General features: G+C 38.5%; 1 protein-coding gene across 4 annotated transcripts; it reads left to right on the top strand.

Annotated features, from left to right (window-relative positions):
• Positions 1–1,898: 1,898 nt before the first annotated feature.
• tcf3b (transcription factor 3b) lies at positions 1,899–24,435 on the top strand. Of its 4 annotated transcripts, none has more exons than XM_059569526.1 (21): positions 1,899–2,415; positions 6,518–6,614; positions 7,681–7,753; positions 12,236–12,297; positions 12,391–12,463; positions 12,703–12,743; positions 12,830–12,962; positions 13,048–13,094; positions 15,214–15,313; positions 15,555–15,691; positions 15,775–15,871; positions 16,144–16,202; positions 16,361–16,439; positions 16,697–16,770; positions 17,322–17,525; positions 18,348–18,459; positions 18,584–18,731; positions 19,005–19,058; positions 19,795–20,030; positions 20,754–20,906; positions 21,800–24,435. In XM_059569526.1, the coding sequence occupies exons 2-20, from the start codon at positions 6,540–6,542 to the stop codon at positions 20,897–20,899; spliced, it is 1,950 nt and encodes a 649-aa protein (XP_059425509.1). In that variant the 5' UTR covers positions 1,899–2,415; positions 6,518–6,539; the 3' UTR covers positions 20,900–20,906; positions 21,800–24,435. The 4 variants fall into 4 exon arrangements, with proteins under 4 accessions (XP_059425509.1, XP_059425510.1, XP_059425508.1 ...); XM_059569525.1 differs by having other exon boundaries at positions 1,900–2,415; positions 16,694–16,770; XM_059569527.1 differs by lacking the exon at positions 19,005–19,058 and having other exon boundaries at positions 16,694–16,770.
• The last annotated feature ends 1,414 nt before the right edge of the window (positions 24,436–25,849 follow it).

Genomic DNA, 25,849 nt, shown 5'->3' with positions numbered 1-25,849 from the left:
TTTCCGAACAGCAATGCTTCTTTCCTTAAAGATTTTTTTCTTCTTTTGTCTGTTTTAACCCTCCGTTCTGCATGACCCACTGCATGCTCTCCATGTCAGTCCCAGCTGTTACTACAAACTACTTGGAGATCTTACAAGCTCACTAATTTTCGCTCTTGAAATCCCACTGTTCGCCGTGAACCACAATCTGACCTATAGCAGTAGGCTCATTTGTCTTTGCTTGAAAAACTGGCTAAACTATATGACATATAACCTATATAATATTATATAAATAAATGTATGCATGATCAAACATTGTAGTTACTGTGCGTGGCGCTCTCTTTACGCTAGTAAAGGTATTTAAACCAGCTGTATTCCTTTGCCTTACAGCTCCATTGTCCACCATATAGGACCCTTGAGGCTAATTATTACAATTTACTGAGCTTTTTGTTATTCAATAGAGATCCATGATATGATTTACTAATTTGCTTGCTCCCTGCTGTGGAGATCTTAAATGGTTCATTTATTCTGCTCTGAATTTGTCCATTTATCCTTCAGTTTCTTCAGAAGAACCCATAAAACTATCCCCTTAATTATTGTTATTATTAGATTAGATTAGATTTTTTTTAAACCACACCCTCGTCTGTTCTATCTCCTTGACATTTAACTAAACAATTGGCTTTACGTATTCACTATTGGAATTTAAGCCCCTTCATGACATTTTCCATGATCTTCACCGATATTTAGACTCGTCTCTTTGCTTTGGTTGACCTCACTTCCTGCATTTTCTTCTCTTTCTGGTTTTTCCTTTCTGTGGAATTGGTGTGGTATGAAATCTACAATTGACTTGTACCTCTCTTGATCTGTTGTTTCCTGCCATCATCCTTCTCTCTTCTTCTTCTGGCCATGCTCTATGGCCTCTCATCCCATCCCCCCACTACACACTCTGTTATGATCCCTGTATACTGTGATCCCATGCTCCTCTCCCCCCTCACTAGACCAGCTCTATGAATCAGCCACAGGGAGAGACGGAAACGATTCTGTGGTTGTGCTACGATTTATGACTGAAAATACATGCTCGGTAGGGCAGAGCATTTGGTGTGTGACTTCAATTTTGTTTTGTTTCCACACACTAGCCTAGTTCTGTAAAAACATACATTTTAAAAATAAATGAGTATATTTTGCATGGGGTGGTTGTAGTGTGATGATTAAGGGTTTATGTAACATTGCCAAGTTAGTTGGTAGTGTAAATATATATATATATATGTGTGTGTGTGTGTGTGTGTGTGTGTGTTTATTTATAGGCACTGAGTAATAAGAATGTTAAATGTAACACTTAATATATGCTATGGTTATTTTGTATTACATTTGTACAAAAAATATAATCCATTACTGTTTAAAGTCACATGAGGCAAAAAAAAACTAACAAAAAACATTTAAATATCAACAGATTAACTGGATACTGAAATGCAAAGTTTGTAAACGCTACTTCTGTTGGAAGGATCTGTTGGAAGGATCTGTTGGAACTTACCTCAGCAAAGTCTTCCTTAAGAATAAATGGTGTGACCAAATGAAGTAGATAGACTAGCCTAACTAGTAGTCGCTACGACCTCAATGTGAACTGCTAATTCACTTTTAGAACGTTTTTAGCCGAATTAGAGAAACAACGCGCGGGCGTCAACGTTAACCAGACTAATAAAATGAAGTCACGCAGGCTGTGCTCTAACCCTTCAGTCAGCCTCACTGAACATACACAGTCTTCGTCACGAAAGGGCGGGTCTGGAGTGAATATTCGTGTGCCTATTGGACGTTCCTACTGCCTGTCACTTTATGTCGCCTTTCTATTGGCTATTAGCATGCGGGTTTATCTCTTCATCTCTTGCTGCTCTTGTATAAATGCCGCTTACTTTTCTACCGTCAACCTCCGCCGGATGTTATAGTTCCTATAATCAATTATTTCCCCCCTAAACTACACCTATTAAACCTTGTCTGATTAATGACCAACAACCATTCTGCACGCCCTGACCACTCCGTGTGTTTTAACCCGTTGACATAGTCGAAAAAACTCTTGACTTCTCTGGGCACATGAAACTGGACACCCGAGCGTTCGAGGCTCCTCTTTCCAAGCGGAGGAATACATTGTTGCTGCTCACAATGTGGATGGAGGTGGTCAAGATGTCTACTAGAAGAATGAATTCACCTCAATTGTAACAATATAAAGGAAGTCGTTTGGATACAGACCTGCAACACTGTATTTATGATGCTGGTGTTTTGCTGGAGGATGTCAAAGGAGGAATAACGCACATTGTTGCGCCTATCAGCCTCTAATGCGCCGCGCTTCAAATTCTTTCAAGTTTTATGGTTTTTCCCTACGAGATTCAACCTTTCTTTTTCTTTTTTTTTTACTACTGGATGTAAAACAACTGATAATCAGAGGTAATGCTTCTTGCCCGTTTCTCGAGTTTTACTGGGTTAATAAGTGGAATGGTTTAGTCTCATATTTACATCAGAGAGTCACAGAATTGCATATTGAAGTTCCATTTAGCAAGTTTTTAGGATGTGTGCTTATGGAAGTTGGGGGTGCAGATTGTTTTTTTCTTCTTCTTCTTCTTGCTTAGAGGCTGTGTTGGTGGTGGAAAGTCCTGCCCAGTTTTGTGCTGGTGGTCTTTAACCCAGTTCTATCCGAACAGAAATGACTCCTTTGTCCTTTTATCAAAGTAAGGATTAGTTTTGTGGGGCGCGTATGAGTTTAAGTGACTAGTTAAGAGCGAGCTGTCAGTGCACATTTAATTGACAAATTACTAATAGATGAAAGTTAAACTTTAATTTGGTAGACTTGTTAAATGTATGTATGTTGTATAATGTTCTAGTGAACTTAGGCGCTGCGTTGTAGCGTGTTGTATCCAGGTTTGCTTTGCACAAAACCATTGGTTTAATTCAGTTACTTCGGTGAATATTTTCTTTTTTTGGGGCAGGAAATTCCTCGCCCCCTTCCCCACCCCCACTCGCCTTCATCAAATCGCGACTCTCTTGAGGAAAAGTTGACATTTTGTCGCGGGTACTTTTATTAACTTTCGCTTAATCCCCGGCCAAGCTTCTACATTTATCTCACAACACATTAATAATTGAGAGTTATCGGCCCGAAGGCTGCTTAATATTGATAATAACGCCGTCCTTATCAAAAGTAGCTACGTGCGCGCGGATCGATGTGGCCTATTGGTTTACGAAATGGTTTGCTATCGGAATACAATAAGTTTACAACTGAGAATAAATATTGACATTGTTCATGTCTGGTGAAGCTTAGCCTACTTACACAAAGAAAGGGACGTGACTGGACTCTAGTTTAAACGTGTTTGCACACAGTAATTGAGATGGGGTTTAAAAGGGACATTTTTTGTGTATTTATTCTTAACGTGGATTTATTTCGGGTAGCCTACATTGAATTGGTGGTTAGTGGTAACACTGTTGCCCTCTCTTACAACTAACCACCAATGGCTGCAGTAATACAGACCTAAAGATACAATTTAGCCTACCTTTTAACTACGAAATACGTTTCAAATGTGTGCTTCGCCTTGTTTTTAGTGTCACCTTACTAATTTCCCTTTATGGTGTCTGTGATGGGAACATTTACCGTTAGGGATGGAAATCGTAAGGAATTTAGCGATTCTGCTTCAGTGTCTTTCGCGTAATGATATCTTGACGATTTTAATGATGTTGATATAAAAATATCAGGAAAAAATGATCAGGTTTCAGCAGAACCGACGTAACAAATCATAAATAAATGTAGCTTCATCTATAGCATTGGTGTTTTTTTTTCCTTTACAGACTTTTAGAGCTATCATAAATGCATCATAAAACTGACCCTAATTATAATGCAAATAGTAAACAAACAAAAAGGTGGTAAGCTGTTTCATTCATCATTTATATAACATAATATGATGTGTAGGCCTGTCTTATTTGCACGTTGTCATAAGAACAACCAGTCAGTAATAGGCTTATGTAAGTTATGAGGTAGGGCTGGACGATTATGGCCTAAAATCAAAACCTCGATTAATTGAACATTTCACCTCGATTACGATTAATGAACGATTATTTTGTTTCTGTTTTTTTTGTTTTTGTTTTGTTTTTTTGCCCTCATAGTTCACTGACAAGGTTTGTACTGTAAATATGATTGACTATCAGCAGTTATTTTATCTATGTTCGTAACATTTCTTACTAGGGTTGGGTATCGTTTGAATTTTATCGATTCCGATTCTTCTTATCGATTCCTAGTTTCGATTCCAATAAGATAAAAAATCCAATATAAAAAAAATAAGTCAAACATTTAGATGTCAAACATTTTTACCAAGCGTTCTGTTGCAGCTGAATAACATGAGCAAAAATCAGCAGCCTACAAAACACTGCAAGAGGAATTTTGCCTGTGATTAAAAAAAATACCATAGCAAAAACAACTAAATTAGTATAAATTTCAAATATTAAAGTGTTAAAGACAAGTAAACAGTCAGTAATAAGATAGGAACAAACAAATCAATTAGCAATATCCAATATAAAAACAACTAAACAAAATTTCAGGTACAGAAACTGTAATTAAAAGTTTAAAAACACTACATATATTTCTTTTTATAAATAAAATAAAGATTAATCAAGTAAAGTTATTAAATATATTCAGTCAAGATCAGTGAATGATTTTCTTTTGTTCTTTGATTAACATTAATGACAGGCAGCGCGTTTATTAGGCTGTTGTCTCTTAAGCAAAAATACTGTACATGTGTGTATTCTTTCTCATCTGTTTATGTTCACGTAAGACAAAAACGGCTGCGTTTATGATGATATACTTATGTAGTTTTCTATATCGTAGTTTCGACTTGGAACAACCGTTTCTACAGTTAAAATACACAGAACAGTCCGAGAACGGACACAAACTGGGAACCCGCAGCACGACGTCGGTTAGAGGTTATGAATTTCGGTTTTGATTACTTTTCGATTAATCGTCCAGCCCTATTATGAGGTAACTTAAAATCAGACAAAACTAAATAAATCACTTGGGGTTCAGTAAGTGAGCTAGATTCATTCATTAACAGCTCCAGCTGATTCATAAGGGTTCTCGATCCACTACACAGAACCGGTTCATAAGAATCATTCGTTCGAAATTTAATTTAAAAAATTTTGGAATCACTTGAAAGAATCGACTCATAGAGTCACTTGTTTAGGAATCGGATTGGACTAAATTGATGATCAATGGGAAATACTGTCAGATTACAGCGATCTGCTAAATGAATTGTAGGTCATAAATAATTTGGATCAATTTCTTTCTTTTTTTTCAAGAACCGGTTCCCAACCCTAATCAGACTACTATATGGCCTTCACCTCATTGGCTGTTCATACCAGTTAAAATCAATTCATGTTCCTCGGATCTTTGACGTTTGTTACATTTTACATGGAAATGCTGATATATACAGAGTGAAATATATTTTTACTTGTGGTTTGGCTTTGTTTTGGCTGGCAAAGACTTGAGGGGAATGTGGGACCCTTCGTTACTATCTTTCTTGTCTTTTTACTGAGGGGCCACTTTCTACATGTTGTCATTTAGTTCTTTTTGTTTGGGAGTCGAGAAAGCAGTGTGAATAAAATGTACTTGCAAGGTGTAAAAACACTTTTATTTTAGCTATTGGCTTGTAATAGTGTTATAATCAGACTGCTGAAGAGAAACTAATGGTTAATAAGCAGGACTGCTAAAGCACACCACCTGTTGGCATGCAATAGCATACAGGACCCCAAACGATGTTCCTGAGGAAAAGTTTCTTTTTTTTTTTTTTTTACCAATATTTGACGATTTCATTGTATTTTAGTAAAAGAGATACTTAAAGTATTTTACTGTATTTGGAGACTGTTTAACCCCCCCCACCCTGGTTTGATGGTCTCCTTTCATGCAAATCGACTGGCCAGATAACTATAAATCATACACAGGATAGAGATTTACAATAAGTCAAGAACATTGATTTGCATGTTCCATGTGCTGATATCATGGTTTCATGGAAACTTATTGACTTGTGATCGCATTGAATTTCATTGCTGTGCTAAAATTGCATAACACAACAATATCAATAATAAGATTGACAGACATAATAGAAGAACTGGCTCTTTGAAAACAATCAAAATAAAACCTTGTAATGCTTTTTTGGCCGTTTAAGTGTAACACAAGACTAATTGTAGTGTGTAAAACATACAGGATGTCCTCTGCCAAATTAATTACCAAGCAAGTTTTAGATTCGAAATCAAAATCTTGGACAAAGATAATGACTTGGCACTGGCATTTCATACAGCCTCCTGAAGCAATGCACAGTTAGTTAATTAAATTTAGTCCCATCTTTCGGTTGAGACACGGAAATGCTGGTAATGTACTCTTATGAGATGTGTATGAGTACAATACACTCTCACTTTTATTTACTATTCGACATGCACTTCATCACTGCTTTTCTCATTCATCTGGTCTTTAGATAGCTCACCCCAGCTGTCTCTCTCTGGTTTTCTTCTGCAGGGTGCTTTAAAGACCGAGGGGTATGAACGAGGCGCACCAGAGAATGGCTACAGTGGGAACAGATAAGGAACTCAGTGACCTGTTGGATTTCAGTGCAGTAAGGAAGAGACTATGGAGTCTTTGTTACCGATCTAGACAAAAACTCTCTCTCGTAAAGAATCGCTTTATGATTCCTTATTCGCTTCAACAACGTCTGACCTTGTAGTCAGAGGGTAGCCGGTTTTCTACATAGCACTTCAAACTGATCAAATCTCACGTCACAATGCCTGCTGTGTTGTTGGTGGCTATAAACATTATAATGAATCTTTAAATCATGTGCGGTCTCCAACTGGGTCCTTAGAAGTGCAGTTTGCCAGTTGAAACATCTCCAGCATATAGCAATAACCAGTCCTCTCTTATCCTTATCTCTCTTATCCTTCCATTTATTATTCTTAATTTCACCTGTTGATAGAACTTGATTATTCTTGGCAGTCATGCTTTCCTAAATAGCTTAAAAAAATAGCGAATATAAAAATGTTAATTAATTGAATGGCTCGACCATGCTTAATTTATTGCATTGGAAAATTGCCATCTACTGAAGCAGTGAATCAGCTAAGACAATACATTGATAATCAGATGTGCCAGATCGAACGCATTATGATCTCACATCTAATTATAAATTGTTGATGGTTTAGTTACTCCCTCATACCGCATTCATTTTCCAGCCTTGAACTTTTGTAAAAAAAAAATAATAATAATTTAAACAGGAGCTTAAGCATTTGGTATCTTCTTTCTCGTGGTGTAAAAGATGGTTCACATTGTGAAAAATGTCTACCACACCAGAAAGTCCCTCTCATGCACCATGCAAGGCTAGCACTGTTGCTGCTAATGGGTTTCTCTTTGCACTTCAAAAACAAAGAGGCATCATCCATTCATGTAAACGGAGCCTCTTCAGCCCTTTCCGTGAAATCTTGAATTCTTTGTAGTACGAGACAAGATGCATCTTCAAAGAGCCATACTACTTTGTGAGAAAAGTCTCTTTCAGATTGAACCATTTTAGTGGGTTATATGTGGCAAAGTTGACATGACCTTTAGCATTGACGTCATAGAGCGTGAATCCCCAATAATGCTGAAAAATCGATGTCTGTGGGCACCTGCTTAAACTTCTTATTTTTCTGCCTTAGATGTTTGCACCCCCTGTGGCTAATGGGAAGAACAGGCCTACCACACTTGCTAGCAGTCAGTTTAGTGGTTCAGGTAAGTCTAAACGCATGCCTTTTCCTGTTTAGTGTCACATATTCCCCGAATTTGCCATATTTGTACATTTCATAAGTTTAAAGCGGTGTTCTTTATAGCAGTTGAGATGTTTGGGCCAGTTGCTAAGTGCTCCTTCCTCTCAACAGAAGAAAAGGACATGCTTCTTCTTGTTTTCCTAAACCCTCTCTTTTATGAATTCACTGTAATATATCCAGAGTCAAAGCTCGGGGCAGTTTGGATCCCTTTGAACTGGTTGTTCAGTGAAGAACCTATTGCACAAACTTGTACATCGTAAAAAACTTTGTTCGGTCAAGAGGAGTGACTGATTGCTGTTTATAATCCCGTTTTTGTCCAGAACATTTTAACAGCCCAAAACATCTCATTGTCTTTTGTTTTGTTTGTATGTTTGTCATCTTCTACTTTATAACCAGTTGAACATCACACTCACAAAAGTGTTATTTTTGCAACCATTGTTGGCTTGTGTTGCTCCAGTTTAGATTGTTTCAGAAGCTGTCAAAGTCATGAACGTCCCATGCGTTTCTCTTCAAGTCTTTCCAGTCTGTGTGTCTGTTTCCAAATCGACACTTTAAACATCATCCTTGAATAAGAACAATCTGAGAACAAAGACTTAAATAAAGGCCTTACGGTCTCCAAATGATTGCCCCACGCCACCACGTAAAACACTCCTCCCCCCACACAAGAAAACACTTTCTCCTCCTGCCAACTGACAGGAAATGGACCCTCTCTGAAACAAAGCTCTCTCATACCTCCCACCACCCTGCAGGAGGCTCGCATGAAAACAGCAAAAGAAACACAGTGAAAGATCACCAGCTTCACTCTCGGTCATAAAGTGCCAATTACATAGCAGGGCCAAGCTCATGTCACAGTTTGAGATTTTTATTTGCGAGAGCTACCTGACACCGAGGTGACCCCAACTCTTAAATCTGTCACTTGTGAGATGCTTCTAGAAGGTCTCCACATCAGTCAGCATAAGCCTCACCCTGTGAACTCAGGATAACAGGATATGACATGGGTCCAAGTGACAGTTCCTCAGCATTATTCATTTAAACTTCTAACAAAATTACGGGTTTAGTACATTCTAAGCTTTGTCGGCAAAGTTGTGAACATGTTCTGGATAACCACAAAATATTTTTTTACCTCAACCCTTTTTGTTTTTTAAAGAAGTATTTTGAGGATTTAAAAAAACTTTATTTTATTTTGTATAGTTTTGTGTTGAGACCGCTGTTCCAGTCAGATAAACTTTTAGTTACCAATCTAATTTGTATGTTTAAAATCTTCTCTGTGTAAAAAGTTCTTCTTTTGCTCAAATTGTCCCAAAGTTACAAAATGTTTTGACATTACATGGTTATGGCAGGAATTGCAAGTACTGTGTGTATATTTTTTTGCACAGGCAAGCTTATTTGCAATGTATCCAACTAGTCTCATGTTAGGACCTAACTTCAAAACATTGTACTCTGACATTTATTGTATTGCCCTGTCCTTTCCCATTTTATTTTGCTTTTAAAGAATTAAAGGACAAAGGACATTTTATTTTCTGTGGTAACATGCCACAAATGCTGTTGATAGAGCTTGACATTTATTGAACCCAGAACATTCCTTAAAGATCATAAAAAGTATTCCAAATTAACAAAAGCTGTGGTTTTCAACTTTAAACTAAAGGCCAGGAGTTAAACTTCTGAATGTCCTCTGCTATTCATTCAGAAGATCCCCAAAGTCATGTTTAGAGGAAGCAGTGGCCTTCAGAAGTGCATCTGGTCTTCAAGACAAAAGTGCTCGGAAGGGTGCTAATTATCTCCTCTCCCTGCTCGGGCAAAGCCACGGTGTTTGCAGGATTTTTTTTGCATGGGAGGACTTCACCAGGTGTCCTCTCGCTCACCCCACAGCTGCCCAACACGTCACCCACTGAGGACAGCATTAGGACAGGACAGAGTCCATTTCCCCCGAGTCACAACCCTGAGATGCGAGCACATTCACACACACCCCAACCCTCTACATTACGAGTAAATCACTTGCATATGCGACTAAAGCTGTGTCCGAAATCGCTCCCTATCCACAATAAAGTGCACTATATCGGGTGTCGGCTGTTGGGTAGTACTGAATTCTGAGTAAAGGAGTTCATTCTCACATTTGTTCACTACCCACAATCCTCTCTGATTTCGAGTGTACATCTGATGTACACTCGCTGAAGCACTATTTCCCTTAATCCCATGCAGAGAGGACTGAGAGATGCCATTTAAATTATTTAAATTTATTATTTTCTCTTTAACGGTTATTTCATGCATTATTAAATTAAAAAAGTATATTATTTAGGCATCAACTCAGTTTAATGTTTCACTAATTACTGAGGAGGTGTTTTTAACTTACATGATATGATAGAGATTTGATGATAATTTGGTGGATGATATTATCCGTTAATCACCTATGTGGTGTATTCATCCTAATGTAACTAATGGTCGCCTGAGGGTGCTCTACGATCACGGTCATCTTATCTGAGCACAAAACGCTGCTCGGGAGAGTTTCAAGACAGTAAAAATAACAAATACATAAAATGTATGTATAATATGTGTTTATTTTTACTGCCAGTATTTTAATTTAATTATTAGGAACATATTTAGCATTACAAAACAAGTTAGGCCTAATAATACCATCGTTGAAACCACAAAGCTGGCGCAGAGGTATATAGAATTGCTATATAAAGTCATTGTGAGTGTTATTGTTATTCATTTTATTTTCTGAAATAATATAGATGTACATCTCTAGCTCTCTGAGGAGAAGAACCGGTTGCATCAGTTTTCGGATCACCAGTACACTGAACCGAGAACCGTTTCTGTGGGACACGTCCAATTCGAGAACCGAGGTGTTGATTATACTGCGCATGCGTGATTCAGATCGCGTCTGTACCGAACTGATTCTTTTGGTGATTGATTCTGAACTGATTCTGTGCTAATGTTATGATCTCTGTCCACTGGAACGCTATCGCTTTTAATTTAAAACGGGTTATTTAAAACAATTACTTATCAAACAGATGGAATTAGAACTAATAAAAACCTGCTTCAAATAAAAGCCTGTTACCTTCTGCAGTTCAGGTAAATAAAGGCCCCGGCTTTTATTCGAGGAATTACAGTAGTATAGTATTACAGTCTGGTGAGTAAACAAAAAATTGCCAAGGTGTTGGTCGGGGGGTTGACACCTCAAGTCATTATTGCTTCACTTTTGATATCTGCTGTGATCTGAACTTGAATAACTGCACGCTGTGCAGCTGATGTATTTGAAGGAGTTTATAAAGGAAATGATCTTTCCTCAGTGCAGGAAATGGAATCAGTTCCTGTATGACTGAATGTCAGATTTGTCTTTGAAGAATTGCATTTTGATGATTCCAGCAAATAAGTGGCCAATAACTCAAAATATAAATCACATTGTATCCACAAAAATAATAATAATAATTATATATACAAAACCATATTTGCCCTGAAAAAGCACCAGTTTAGTTTGCTAATGTGGTAATTAATTTGTAACAGTCTGACAAATCCAATCCAAAACCATTCTCCATGTTAAACATCTTATATGGTCCTTCTGCATCTGAATCAGTATCTCTGCCTCTTCATTTTCCCCACATAAGATGATTCTGCCAGGAAGATTCTTTCACTCACACAGTCAGTGCCCACTTCATTTCCCATGCTGCCTGCGTGGGCTCCATAGATCACGGCTGTCAGTGTGGATGTCGCTATTTGCTCTGCTTTGTTAGCTTCATCACTCATGCTCAGCCTTCAGTGGCCGCTCTGGCTGAGACCCCCTCTTCTCTCACACATTTTTAATTAGACCTAAAAAAAAATAAAAATCAAAAGGCGAATATGAATATTCATGAACCAACTGCATTAATATGCACAATTATGCAAATCAGCATGCAATTAAGCCATGTGTCTTTGGAGAGCTTTGCTTTAAGGCATAAGACAGGAGGCAGAGGGGAATGCTTTATGAGGAATTTCTGCTCCAGTACACTTTGTTGCCGCAATGTTTTCCAATATCCATTTTCTACATACAAAGCATTTTGGAGAACACTCCGTATCCTATATGTCTTGTACTGAGGCTTGTGTTGTCCCTATGGGTCTCCACTCCCAAATGTACAATGATGCTAATTTCGCAATTCTTTGATCAGCCTGTTTTTGTTCTGCTTGCCGTGATATCCCCCCCCCCCCAACTTGTCTTAATGAGATCCAATGACTAAATGAATGCTCCCTTTATGGTCAGTGATGTCGAGGCTTGCTGAATGACATGGATATTAGTGTGGTGTGATGGTTTTGGATGAGATCCAGAGGCTGTCTGACAAGCACAGAACCAGCCACCAAATGTCCAGTGGCCTTAAAGCATGAAAGGAGAATTAAAAATGGATCTTTATGTGATGGTTAAGTGCAGCCAAAATTTCAGTATTGGTCTGAGAGTTTGTGATCAATTGCTTTGTAGGTATGGAAGAACGCAGTAGTCCCTGGGCTGCTGGAGAGCAGAACAGTCCTTCTTTTAACCAGGTACAGGTAGACCCAATGACTTGTTTCTTGTCTAAAGGTGTTGTTGGGACATGTTTTATAGTTTTGACCTGCTTCTGTCTTGGGTTTTTTCAGAGCTATGGAGAGGGCTCACACTTCAACGAACATGATGGACTATCGTCTCCATTCCTTGGCACAGGAATTAGTGGTGAGTGAGCTTACCAACTTCTAGTTGGTTTATCTCAAAGCCACAAATGTAGAAACTGTCCCTTGGGTTGCTTGGAAGTTGCTCAGGGTAGTTGAGTTCCTCTTTAGCCTCACCAAGAGCATTCACTCAACCTCCATGTTGTGGCATTGACTTCCATTTCTTCCAATAATTGTGACATTTGCACTTCATTAAAAATGCTGAGTGAGATCGGTTCACTCCAATTTAATTTGTATTCGCAGGCAAGAATGAAAGGGGCCCTTACTCTTCCTTTGGGGGCCAGGTAAGTTGAATCAATTCTTGAGCAACACTTGAAAGTGCTTTAGTCACTTAAAGTGCTTAAATCTGTCATCTTGTTGTTCTCTAAAGCCAGGGTTCCTGCCCTCAGACATCGCCATGCCTTCTGCAGATGCCATGTCTCCATCCGGATTGAAGTCTGGCTCACAGTTTTACCAATCATACCCCAACAACCCCCGGAGACGCCCCTCAGAGGGAAGCATTGGTAAATGACAACATTTACTAGACTTGCATCAGATCAATCAGTATGGAAGGAAAGAGTACCATGTATGCTTTGATCTTTTTCACAGATCCCCAACCGAAAAAGATCAGGAAGCCGCCAGGACTGCCATCTTCAGTGAGTAACCTTTCTGAAATTTTCTTACATATTTCCCACTAAAAATATTTCATTACAACGTCATTTTAATGACCCGAATTGTGAGGAATTACACAGCTGTTAAGTCAGCAAAGTCCTGCCCTTTAGAAAATTGTAATTGCATAAACATGTTGCGATGATGTAGTGGCCATTACAGGAACTTCCAGAATTGAATTCGAGCATTTGTGGCATCTGAAATGGTTTGACATCAGCCCAAAAGTTTAGCTCCAACACATCTGCCTGGAAGTTTTTAGTGATAAATTCTTGCAGGAAGGTGCCTAATCCTACCCAATACCTAAACTTAACAGCTACCTTGCTAACTATTAGTACGTAACAAATTAGTAGTTATTGAGGCAAAAGTCGTAGGTAATGGTTTGTTACTGGACCTGGAACTGGACCTTCAAATAAACTGTGTAGTTGTAAGAGTCCTCAGAGATTGTACCGTTGTGCCAAACTATTAACAAATTAATATTTAAGGCCCATCCTTCCATAAACAATCCAGTTGACAGACTTTTGATTGAACAGGGTATGTATTTTCATTTGGATCAAAATATGTTTACCATGACTAAGGTCCATAATCCTTCTGAACCTTTGACCATTGCAAGTCAGCATTAACTTGAAAAAACATGCAAGAAGTCATACCCCTTTTTTCAAGTCATGGGAAGAGTAACCATTGTTTCTTGATCTAAATCCACATAAGCTCAACACTTTGCCCTCTAAAGCCCCTCCCTGAATGTGATCCTTCATTTTCGCCAATGCTAGACCTTATCTTCCCCCTCTTCCAAAGTGACCCAGTTGTGAGTCCCCTTGCACCTCTCTCTCTCTCTCTCTCTCTCTCTCTCTCTCTCTCTCTCTCTCTCTCTCTCTCTCTCTCTCTCCCTCTCTCTCTCTTGCTTGTCTTAGCTCAGATTAATGGCTTCTGATGAGCTAGGAATCTAGCTCCTGCTGAATCCTACTCTACGGCTCAGTATAACTTCCTCTTCTGCCGCCACAGCATTATAATACCCTAATGAATGCGCCAATGCTCACCTGGTACCTTTGCCATACTTTTGAGATATTTATAAATATATGTTTTTTTGAAGTTTAAATCCAACTTTGGCTCGGCACTAAAGGATATTGATCTTCTCAAGTGCATCAACAAATCATTGCGAGGGTGTGTTTCCTGGTGAACTTCAGAGAAGAGGGCCATTCTCAGGTTCTTTTTCCTCCCTCATTTGTTCTTTTATGTGGTTTCTACATAATCAACCAGTCTATTTTGCTCCACTCCTACCACTTCTTCAGCAAGACCTCTCCCCCCACTGTTCTCACCCCTCCCCTCTTCAGCCCAGCTGCCTGTGGAGTTGGACGGGCTCCAGGAGTAGGCAGATGGCTCTGTAATTAAAAGTGCATCTCTCCATTCCCATCCCACTTCTCCCTGTTAAATCAAATTACAGGCAAAAGAGAAATATCGCTTTGCTGGATTTGTATTCTCCGCTGGCTCGAGACCCACCCACCCTCCGGCGCCCCCCTCCCTCCCAAACACTCTCTCATGTATGCACGCATACAGACAAACATACAAATCATACATGTTTAGACGTGCTTGTTGGGGAATACGCTGTATGGAGGTATGCCTCGGGGCTCCTGAATTCAGATGAATTTCCGATCATCATGCAGTTCTGTTTATCGGTTCCAGATAATTTTATTGTGACCACTATAAACAAAACGAAGCTTTTTTTTCCATTTCCACGTTATGGAATATATTTACACCCAGTGGGCTTAGCTTGAGTTGGACTCACTCTCAGTGATGGTGCTCCCTGTAGCTGTCCTCCCTGTCCTTTTTGGCTCATAGGAGTGCGAGAGGAAGTGCCGACTGTGCCATGAGATGGCCGTGGCGCATTTCCCAGCATGCTCTGTTCTCTATCCCTGCCACTTTATCTGAGGGGGCACTATGGAAACACGCGTGCACGTCATTTGTACAGAAAATCACAATGCGCTTGCCTGCTTCATGGGCTCCATGTCAGTTGTGCATTCAAGTGCAAGCGATTTGATATGGACGTTTTGTCCAAATGAAGCCTGTTACTTTGAATGCCATGTTTCTTTATGTCCTTGTTTGTAAATGCAGGTTTATGCTGCCACCTCTGGCGATGACTATATCCGTGATGGTGCTGCCTATCCAGGCTCCAAACCTGGATCTGTGTACCCAGGATCCTTTTACATGCAAGGTGTGTACATGGAGAAATAAAATAATCTTTTCTTTATCTCCCAGAGCCGTAAATTCTAATATTAATGTGTGCATAACTTGTTCACGCAGACATGTTTGCAAACAGACTAAGCAATAGTTTTGTTTGTTTGATTTGAAATTAGTAGCATACACAAAGACAAATGTTCCTTTGGGTTAGAAAAGACATCCAAGTTCTTGTGCTGATTGTTACTGATCCTTCCCATCTGCCTTTGTGTTCGCAGAGGGCCTACACTCCTCTTCGGACCCCTGGGCCCCCTCTGGATCCATAGGTCAGTCGGGCTACACGGCTATGCTGGGGAATTCGCCTCACATCAGTCAGCCAGGATCCTTCTCTGCGATAAACCCACCAGACAGAATGGTATGTCTTCTGAAAGGTTTTGGAGAAGGACTTAAATTGTGACTCAATTCAGAAGCTCCAGTAACTGTGTTTATTCTTTACAGAACTATCCCTTGCATGGAGCGGACGTCAATGGCTTCCATTCAGGCTCCGCAGCTTATAGCCACACATCCTCCATGAATGGATCAGACAGCATTTTGGGTAAATTACCTTCGTCGTTTGATTTTGATGTCCTCTAGGTTGTGAAATGTAAGTGAGTTCAGATTGGATCTTGAAGTTGATTCTTCTTGTGAAATCATTTTTGGCCCTGGACTAGTCTGAACTCGAACTGTAATTTAGAGGAAATGGCCGTCAATCTTTCAATTGGACTTTGAATGGACATTTTTAGCAGATAGCAAATTATGGATCACTTGAAAAGTCGTGACATTGCCGTAATGAATGGAGTTAATAAGTACTCCCGTTCTCTCCCATAGCAAGCAGAGGTTCAGTCGCAAGCAGCTCAGGTGATGAGATCGGAAAAGCTCTTGCTTCGGTGAGTGAGCTTTCATTAATCACCATGAAAGAGCATTTGGCCATGTGAAGTCAAAGATGGATAGCATTATTCAGACTTTCAGTGATCCTTTGGGTATGGATTTTTATTAGCCATAGTTGAAGAAGCGCTTCACATTTTGTCGTGTTTTTGATTGACAGATCTATCCTTCGGACCACAACGGCAACAACTTCTCCTCCACTCCTTCCACTCCTGTGGGCTCCCCTCAGGGCATTGCAAGTAAGCCAGATACGCAGTCTTATTCCGTCAAACTTTGATCTGGTGCATTAGATAAGTTTGTATTGAAAGATGCCAAGACAAAAACGTCTACGCATAGGAAGAAGCATGAAGAATCATAAATCATTCTCTTTAGATTGATGGGCTTTGTTTTGGTCAAGGTGTGATTGTGAAGCTCTAGAGCGCCATCTGCTGTCGTAGTGGCACACCAGCATTCAGATGATTCACACTCAGGCTATATATCATGTTCTTCTCAGCAGGTGCAGCACAGTGGTCGAGAGCTTCTAGCCAGACTGCTCTGTCTCCTAACTATGAGGGTGGACTACATGCACTGGTAGGTTTATAAAGTTCCCCAATGTGAACACCTCAAGCTTCACTCTTTGATTAAATGCATGTACAAACCATCTTTTTTTTGTAGTTTAGCTTTTTTATTTTCATCACTTTTAATTTTGTTTAGCTTAAATTTAGTTTTTTCAGTTTTAGTAATTTTAGTACTTTTTTTATATCTGTGAGCTGCCAGTGCAACATTTCAAATGTTCATTTAGGCTCAATTTTTTCTCCAACTTTTTCAACTAATGACAATGACTTAGTTAGTTTTAGATGGTTTTAGTTTTACTTAACAATAACAACACTGATGTAAAAACCACATTTAGCAATGACAACATTTTTAGATAGTTTTTTTTATGTTTTACTTCAAAACATTAAATAAAACGTATTGTGTTGTATATATTTTTTTAATATTGACTTTTTAGTTGTGTTAATGACTGTTTTTGGCGCCTCTGTGCACAAAGCATCTGTGCTTTTTATTCTACAGAGGAATTTATTTCAGTTTAATAACTTGTATTGTATACTTATATCAATAATATCAATTATATCTCTCCACAGCAGAACAAAATGGAAGACCGGCTGGAGGAGGCCATTCATGTGCTGCGAAGTCATGCGGTGGGTCAGGCCCCGGGAATTCCTGGAGCCCATGCCGACCTGCACGGCCTACTCGGTGCCGTCTCCACATCCAGTGGATCATTGGGGGGTCTCCCTCAGACCTACTCTAACCCAGCACTGCCCCTGAGCACCAGACATCCTACCATGGTTAGTGTAGGCATTATGTGTGATCCAAGCAGATGGATAACATAAAATTGCATCCAAGGCATCATGTTTTTACCGTATTGGTTAATTTAGTCACTTACAGTTGAATTATTGCAACTGTAATGTTATAAAGCTATGAATATACTTTTTGTGTGCGAAAAACAAAACAAACAAAAACAGCCACTTTATTCAACAGTTTCTTCTCTTCCGTGTCAGTCTTTGATGCACGTTTACAAGAGAAGCATGACGCATGCATGTGGTGCTGCTGACGAAAAATTTCTCATCATCCTCTCTGTCGAAATCTTCAGACATCTTTACGAAGTTTTTAAGTGTGTATCGTCCTCTGCTTGTAAACAAGGTGTAGCGCATCCAAGTTCAGAACGCTGGCTCCTTTTCTCATAAACGTATCGATGACTGACAGGGAAGAGAAGAAATTGTTGAATAAAGTCATCATTTATTTTCTTTGCACACAAATGTATTCTTGTGGCTTCATAAAATTACTGTTAAACCACTGATAACACATGGCCTATTTTAACGATGTCTTTACTAATTTCTGGGTCTTGAAAGTTTCAGTTGCGTTGCTGTATATGCAGGGTCAGAAAGCTCTCAGATTTCATCAAAAATATCTTTATTTTTGTTTAGAAGATGACCAAAGGTCTTAAGTGTTTGGAATGGCATGTAACTACAGTTTCAAACTAGCTTCACAAACACTGATAACAGACCTCTAGTTTAGAGCTGTATGTGGTATGTAACACAAAACAATAAAACTGCACCTGTGGGAATTGATATGTGCTAATTGCTCTCCCTTGTTGCACTTGTCTGCAGGCTGGAAGCCATCATGACGACCATGCCTGCCTTCCTCCCAGCAGCACCCTTTTGCAGTCCGCTCATGCTTCAGGCACCCCACAGCCTGGAGGAGCACCAGAGGGTTTTAACAGTGAGTAGAAGTTTCAATTTCTCTTTTTGAACCGACCGAACATGTACACAACAGATGCAAATGCTGAGAGTTGTGTGTGAGTTTCAGCGGGATGCATTTAATGATTTCCTATTTTTGGCGTCAGGTTTGCCCGGAGGCTTGGCCCACACCACGCATTCGTCAAACAAGTCTGATATTAAGAGGGAAGACAAGGAGGAAGATGAGAACTCCTCTGTGGCCGATAAGTCTGAGGAAGAGAAGAAGGAAAGTAAACCGTCTCGCACCAGAACAAGGTACAAGATCGCTTTTTTAAGCATTCCTCTCTAAACTAATGGCTGAATGATTTTTAAACCATAAACACACAACCACACGATGGTTTGAAGCAAATCTACATTGTCTTAATTTGATCGTCTACAACAAATGTCTAATAAGTTTCTGTGTCTGTTCAAATGTATCTTCACATCAGGCCAGGCCTGATCTGAAAGTGTTTGGGCTTCCCCAACACCCAAAATATCATGTTTTATAGTGTTCTCCACCCCCCTCCCAAACTCTCACATTGTTTTCAGAAAGGAGGTGTTTACCCATCAAGTCCTTTCAGGTGTATCAGACCAGGGAGAAGAGTAAGTCTATCTCCCACCATAGAGTGCATGTTTGTGAAAGACTCCGGATGCACACTTGATCGCTTTTAAACTTTAAATGTCTCTGTGTTATTGTGCACAAAATAAATTCAAAGCCATTAAAACACTAAGACGATTTTTGCACAGGTGGGACTCTGACCTATATAGGATGTTTTCACGGGTTTTTCAATGCACAGTTGGCAGCGTATAAAGAACATTTGTGTTTTTGTCTTTTATATTTGAATTTTTTCATTCACCTCCTGATCTAAAATTGGGTTAAAATTGATGTTTCTATGCTACACCAGTAAAACGTTTGGAAACAAATTCTCATTCTTTGTCATGAAAATGAAATGGAAAAAAAAAAATCAGCAAAACTATGAAATAACCCTAATGGACTATGTGATGCTTAACTGCTTTGAAGGCGTTTGCATGTATTCTAGACACTGTTTTCACTGATTTGACACATTTATGCATAAGCCTTCAGATCCAAAACCTATTTAGCATGAGAAGACATTTGTCAGGTGTGTCCAAACTTTTGACTAGTGCTATATTCAAGAGATTTAAAAGTACTTTATGTACACAACTTTACACCTAATATACTTCAGCAGGCACCTGGACTACAGAGTGTACATGTCACCGTGTTAAACGTGTCAAATAAAGGACATTTTCAATTCATTGTACAGTTTAAAAAATGTAATTTAAGTGTTATATGTATATATATATTATTATCTCTTCACAGTCAAGACAATGAAGATGATGAGGACTTGCCGCCAGAGTTAAAGGTCGAGCGGGAGAAAGAGCGGCGAGTGGCGAACAACGCACGAGAGCGACTGCGCGTGCGTGACATCAATGAGGCCTTCAAAGAGCTTGGCCGCATGTGCCAGCTGCACCTGAGCAATGACAAACCCCAGACCAAACTGCTTATCCTGCACCAGGCCGTCAATGTAATCCTAAACCTGGAGCAGCAAGTCCGCGGTATGTGTTTTCCTCTTTAAAGGAATAGTTCACCCAAACACATAAGACCTTTGTTCATCTTCATAACACAAATTAAGATATTTTTGATGAATTCCGAGAGCCCTTTGGCCCTCCATAGACTGCAAGGATCCAAACACGATCCCCACGGTTAGTATTACCGTTTCCTATTTTAATTATCATTAAAACTGTATTCAATTACTGCAATTACTTCAGTCTGCCTGTAGCTTCTGTCAGGACAAAAACAGACCGAATTTGCATGCCCTGCTGTAAATTTTGACCGGTTGACGAAAAACAAGCTTATGTGGATTCTACATATTTAAACAATTTAGATAAATTACCTAGCATGATTTATGGAGTAGATAAAATGCATATAATCATTTGTTATTATTATTAATAATTATCATTTTGACTTAACCCTTTTTTTTTGTAGGCTGAAATGTGAGGTTTACCTTTTTATGAAACTTTTTCAAAGCTTTATATGAACATTTACATGAGATATTTGAACTGCTATTAAACTGTTGTTAGTCAAGTTGTCATTTAAAATCTTTGATTTATGCAGACAAAAAGTAATTTTATATGTTGTTTGTTTAATTTTATAAATAAAACATGAAGTGATTTATGTGCCGGTACTTTTTGAACATCTCTAACACATTTTAACAATACCGTGATAATACTGATAACCGTGATAACTAATTTTGTGCTTTTACTTTCGTTTTCATTTAGAACGCAACCTGAACCCAAAAGCGGCATGTCTGAAGCGACGTGAAGAGGAGAAAGTGTCCGGGGTGGTTGGAGACACTCAAATGCAGCTCTCCGGACCACATCAAGGACTGGGAGGAGATGGACGCAACTCTGTCAGCCACATGTGATCATGTGGTATGTTAATGCCCATTTAAACATTGCCTCACTTTGTGTAACCCAGGTTATAAAAACACTTTTTGGTCACTAGTTTGATTTTTTTCACTATTGATAATACAGTTAATAGTATACAATAGTTAGACACCAAAAATTAGAGATGCATTTTATCACTACTGTGCTGATTAACACTTATTTTAATAGCACAATTTAATGGTCTTAAGCAAATGTCCAAAACAAAATCCATTTTTATGCAATGTCGTACTGCTTTTTGTTATTTATTTTGACAAAATGGTATAGAATTTAAATATCTGCCATTTATGAGCCATGGCATTAAAAATGTGTTTCTTATTAGTTATTTTAGTAGTGTATATGTGATATTATATTATTTAATCATATTTTAAATTAGCTTCTTTCTTTGTATTTTCAGTTATAGCCTTTATTTTAGTAATTGTGTTATGCACGTTGTCTTTTTTAGTAGTTTTATTGTATTTCTATGAAGCTTCAATTCATTTCATTTAGTACTTCATCTTAAAACCTATTTCAGTTCATTTCCAATGCAAGACCATACTTATATTTTATTTTGGCAACATTTGTTAATATTAGTCAACTACACTGACATTGAGAAATACTTCTAAAGGAGATTTTTAGTTATTGTTAATTGCTACATTAATTGATACATAAATATCAGTAGTTGTGTCTATTAATATCTAATTAGCTCAACATAAACAATGAACAGTTGCATTTATTCACTAATGTTAAAGATTCATTGTTAATTAAGGTTAGTTGATGCATTAACCAGCATGAAGTAATTACTGTCAAGTGTTACACTTATTTTAAAGTAGCTTCATTTCAATTAATTAATGATATGTTATAGTTTTAGTCTCTGATGGAAATCTGTTTTCTCTCCTTAGAACCAGTGAACTTTCTTGGGGCTCCTGGAAGCAGTGACCTTGAATCTCTTCCACCGTTCTCATCCTCTCTGTGTGCATATAGTGACTCGGAAAGCATATCATCCACGAAATCAGAGATGCGCCTTCCAAAACTTTTCGGACACATGAACCGACCCGCCAAAACTGACACAGCAGATTTTGTCCGTGATCACTCCAGACCGCAACTACCAGCACAAATGTGAAGAACTCTTTCTCAAGTCATTTTGTATTTTTCTGATTCCTTTGGATCATAGAAATAGACAAGTTCTGACCACAGCTGACGTTTGTTTTTCCACTGCAGAAAAAGAGTTTTGATCGAGAGACGAGACGGACGTCAATTTAATCATGGATTCGTGCCTAGTTGTTACGTTTTATATATAAGACGCAAACTGCTTACAAGTGTGGAACAAAAAAAGTTTGGGAGGTGCTTGTACATGAGCAATTTTTCTTTCTTTTTTTTTTTTTTTAATGGGGTTTGTCATTCCCTACTGAAAGGTACAGTCTTACGTGCATTGTTTCACCAAACCCCATGAGAAATGGGGCAAACCTGCAGTGCTTTTGAGGACAGTGTATCCCAGCATGCCTCTGCTCTATGGGCCAGGGCTCTTTGGGAATGAGAAAAAAGCACACGGTGCCGTCGCAGCTCTCCAGACTGTTTCATCTTCCTGGAAACATCACGCATTATCAGCTCTCACGATGCCATTGACTATTTCAGCCAATCGGAAGAAAGCACATCATAAAGGAGCGTGAGCTTCTGTTACAATGACAACAGCGCTTGGATTCCATTGCGTCCCCAAGCACAAAATTGCCAAGTTGACCTTTCACTTCTTTTATTTTTATCAACCGAATACGTTCAATCATCACCCGCTCGCATCGACTCATTGTTGCCAAAAGCGTACACATGTCCACCTCACACATATGTAATGGATATTATTTCAATTTGAGGAAAAATGTAAGAATATATATATATATATAAATATATATATTTTTGTTAGTCGTTGCATTGTAGATTTCTAATTAACAAAAACATGTTAGTTTGAAGTGTAGAGTCTATAGCGCAAGTGAACGCTCGGAGACGCGTTGGTACGATTTCAAGAAAAAACCCTGCGTATATTTTCAGAAACGAAAGGATTGGGCGAGACGACCCGTGGCTAATTTGATCCCAGACGCCCCCTGATAGCTCTACGCTAGTAAAGAACTGCTAGTGATGGTTAAGGGCGCGTTGAGTTTCAAAGCCTCGCGATAGTTTCCTGATTTCAGGGAACTGTACGTCACTAGAAGTGTTCTTAGGCAATAGTGTAGAGCGTAAGCAACGTTCACCATCATTTCAGTCTCGCCAGTGCACATCATGCAACCTGTTTGAATTTAACATTCAGATGTACACACTCTCACGTCTCCATCAGACTGGCTTACTGTGAGTTTAGTTGATCCATATTGTCATTTCAAGGTGTACGTCTCAACCCATTTTTCGTCATGTGCGTGAGATAATGTTCCCCGATGGTTTGAATTACGTATGTAGGAAAGAAATTGTTATAACCTGTATAATTTTTGCAGTGTCCACAATGGATATGATTTTGGAGTAATAACATTTCACCGTAAGGGGGATACTGAGCTTAGGTTAATGGAAACCTAATATCAATTCTTGATGAAGATAAAAAGTTGTTAAACATTTATATATATCGTGGCCTTCTTATTCTCAAGACTGTCATTTTTGAGAGTGATGCCTTGTCAGTGCCTAAACTTACTTTCATTGTAAACTTGACCATTTGTTTTATTATTTCGAAATGCAAAAATGTCTCATCTGTCTTTTTTTCTTTTCCTTCTGGAAGCATCTGTGTAGTATTTAATCTGCAATTTAGAAGCATTGTAGTCTTTCATCCTCATTATTATGCCGTGTGTGTGTGCACCTTTTTGCCAATTTTAGGATTCTCTTTCCTGTCATCTTTGGCTTGACTAGGTTGGAATTTGCTTTTTTGCTTTCAAGATGTTAGTGTCCTGTGTTCTGTGAAGCACACGAGAAAATTGAAGGATCTTTGTCGATTAATCAGATGGGGGCCAGAAACACTAGACTGTTATGAGTAATTCTCAATTTACCCAGCTGATACCATCATGTTTGTTTTGATAATATCCATGAAATATATGAGTGCTGGACTTGTTTTTGCCTCCTGCGTAATGCTGAAGGGGAGTTGTCGTGTCATCAAAGATTCTCCTGTCTATAATTACTTTATTTTTCTCCCCAAAGCATCAATGTTCAACTAAAGTGAACATTTTTGAATGAATTGTTGTGTGCCGAAGTAAGATTGCTAACCATCATTTCCATCAGAATTAAGATGTGTGAGTTTTACCGAACCTGGTGTCTTGCAGTCACAGAAGGGACATGAACAATACTGCTGTTCTGTCTTCAGAGTGCCTCCGGTTTTTGTCATTATTATAATTTTTTGTCTTTGTTTTTATAAATATATATATAAAGTAGGTATTGAGAACTGTCCTGTATATAACAGTAATGTAGCAATAAATGTGCCATTTTTAATAACAGAATTATACTTTTTTTTCAATGTCTTGCTTTGGATCTTGTATACCTTCAAATGAGTTACATAAAAGAAAACATTGTAATAAAAGTCTAACCTTTGCGTGTCTTTGTCGAAAAAATGCTTGGAGTAAATAGAAATAAAGCCCATTCAGACTGAGAGGACGATAATTATAACGTCCACACACTAACGGACGATCTGTTCATTAAAAGCGCGCGATCATCTGCCGCTAAAATGCCTGGTGTTTTTTTTTTTTTTGTATTGTTTCCGATGTTTATGTTTATATATATATAGACCTGGCCTCCACAGTCACCGGACCTGAACCCAATCGAGATGGTTTAGGGGTGAGCTGGACCACAGACAGAAGGCAAAAGGGCTAACGAGTGCTAAGCATCTCTCGGGGAACTCCTTCAAGGCTGTTGGAAGACCATTTCAGGTGACTACCTCTTGAAGCTCATCAAGAGAATGCCAAGAGTGTGCAAAGCAGTAATCAAAGCAAAAGGTGGCTACTTTGAAAAACCCAGAATATGACATATTTTCAGTTGTTTCACACTTTTTTGTTATGTATATAATTCCACATGTGTTAATTCATAGTTTTGATGCATTCAGTGTCACTCTACAATTTTCATAGTCATGAAAATAAAGAAAACTCTTTGAATGAGAAGGTGTGTCCAAACTTTTGGTCTGTACTTTATATATATATATATATATATATATATATATATATATATATATATATATATTTACACCAAAGACTGTCAAGTTTATAATAATCAGGTTATAGTTGACGATAACGACATTGAGCTGGAATTCTTAGTTCAGTGTCGTTATCGTCAACTATAAACTGATTATAAACTTGAGAGTCTTTGGTGTGAACGGGCCTTTTATATCAATCAAATTGCAGAGAAAAACCGATATCTTTCAAAGATTCGATGCCTGTCACCTTTTGTCTGATTATTTAGAGCAATATTAATGTTAACGTAAAGCACACAGTGTCTGTGCACGTAAAGAAAAATTGTTTGTGTCTCCTTGAAAACATCAATGGAAATACATTTAATAAATAAATTTATGTCTACATAATAATTTGATGTTTGTTTTTAAACATGTTATATACGTTCTTGTACTAAGAGCAAATCACAGAATATGGATTTTAAATAATCGTTATTTCTTCAAGTATTTCCCTTTAAATTAATCAAGTATTGCAGCTTCCCGTTAACGACGGACATGCCGGCATATTTCGGGTAATAAAGATACGTCGTATAGATGTCATTTAGAGGTAGGGAAGACGTTTCATTTAACAGCTCAAACAGACGATCAAAATACGACTATAAAAAAGGAATCCGATGTTTATCAGATGATGCGCTCTTCAGCAGACGTCTCCGCGACGTACGTGTGCTATCTGGGTAGGCTACATCGAATTTTTTTTTAATTCTTCTAGATCTTTCTCTTTAGTAACCAAGTAACTTAAGAACTTTTGTTTGTAGGTGGACTGATAAAAAGTCTT

This window comes from Carassius carassius, chromosome 16 (assembly GCF_963082965.1).
Source record: "Carassius carassius chromosome 16, fCarCar2.1, whole genome shotgun sequence".
Classification (NCBI taxonomy): domain Eukaryota; kingdom Metazoa; phylum Chordata; class Actinopteri; order Cypriniformes; family Cyprinidae; genus Carassius; species Carassius carassius.
Note: the sequence above shows the minus strand (reverse complement) of the source record. Positions and strands in the feature narration are given on the sequence as shown.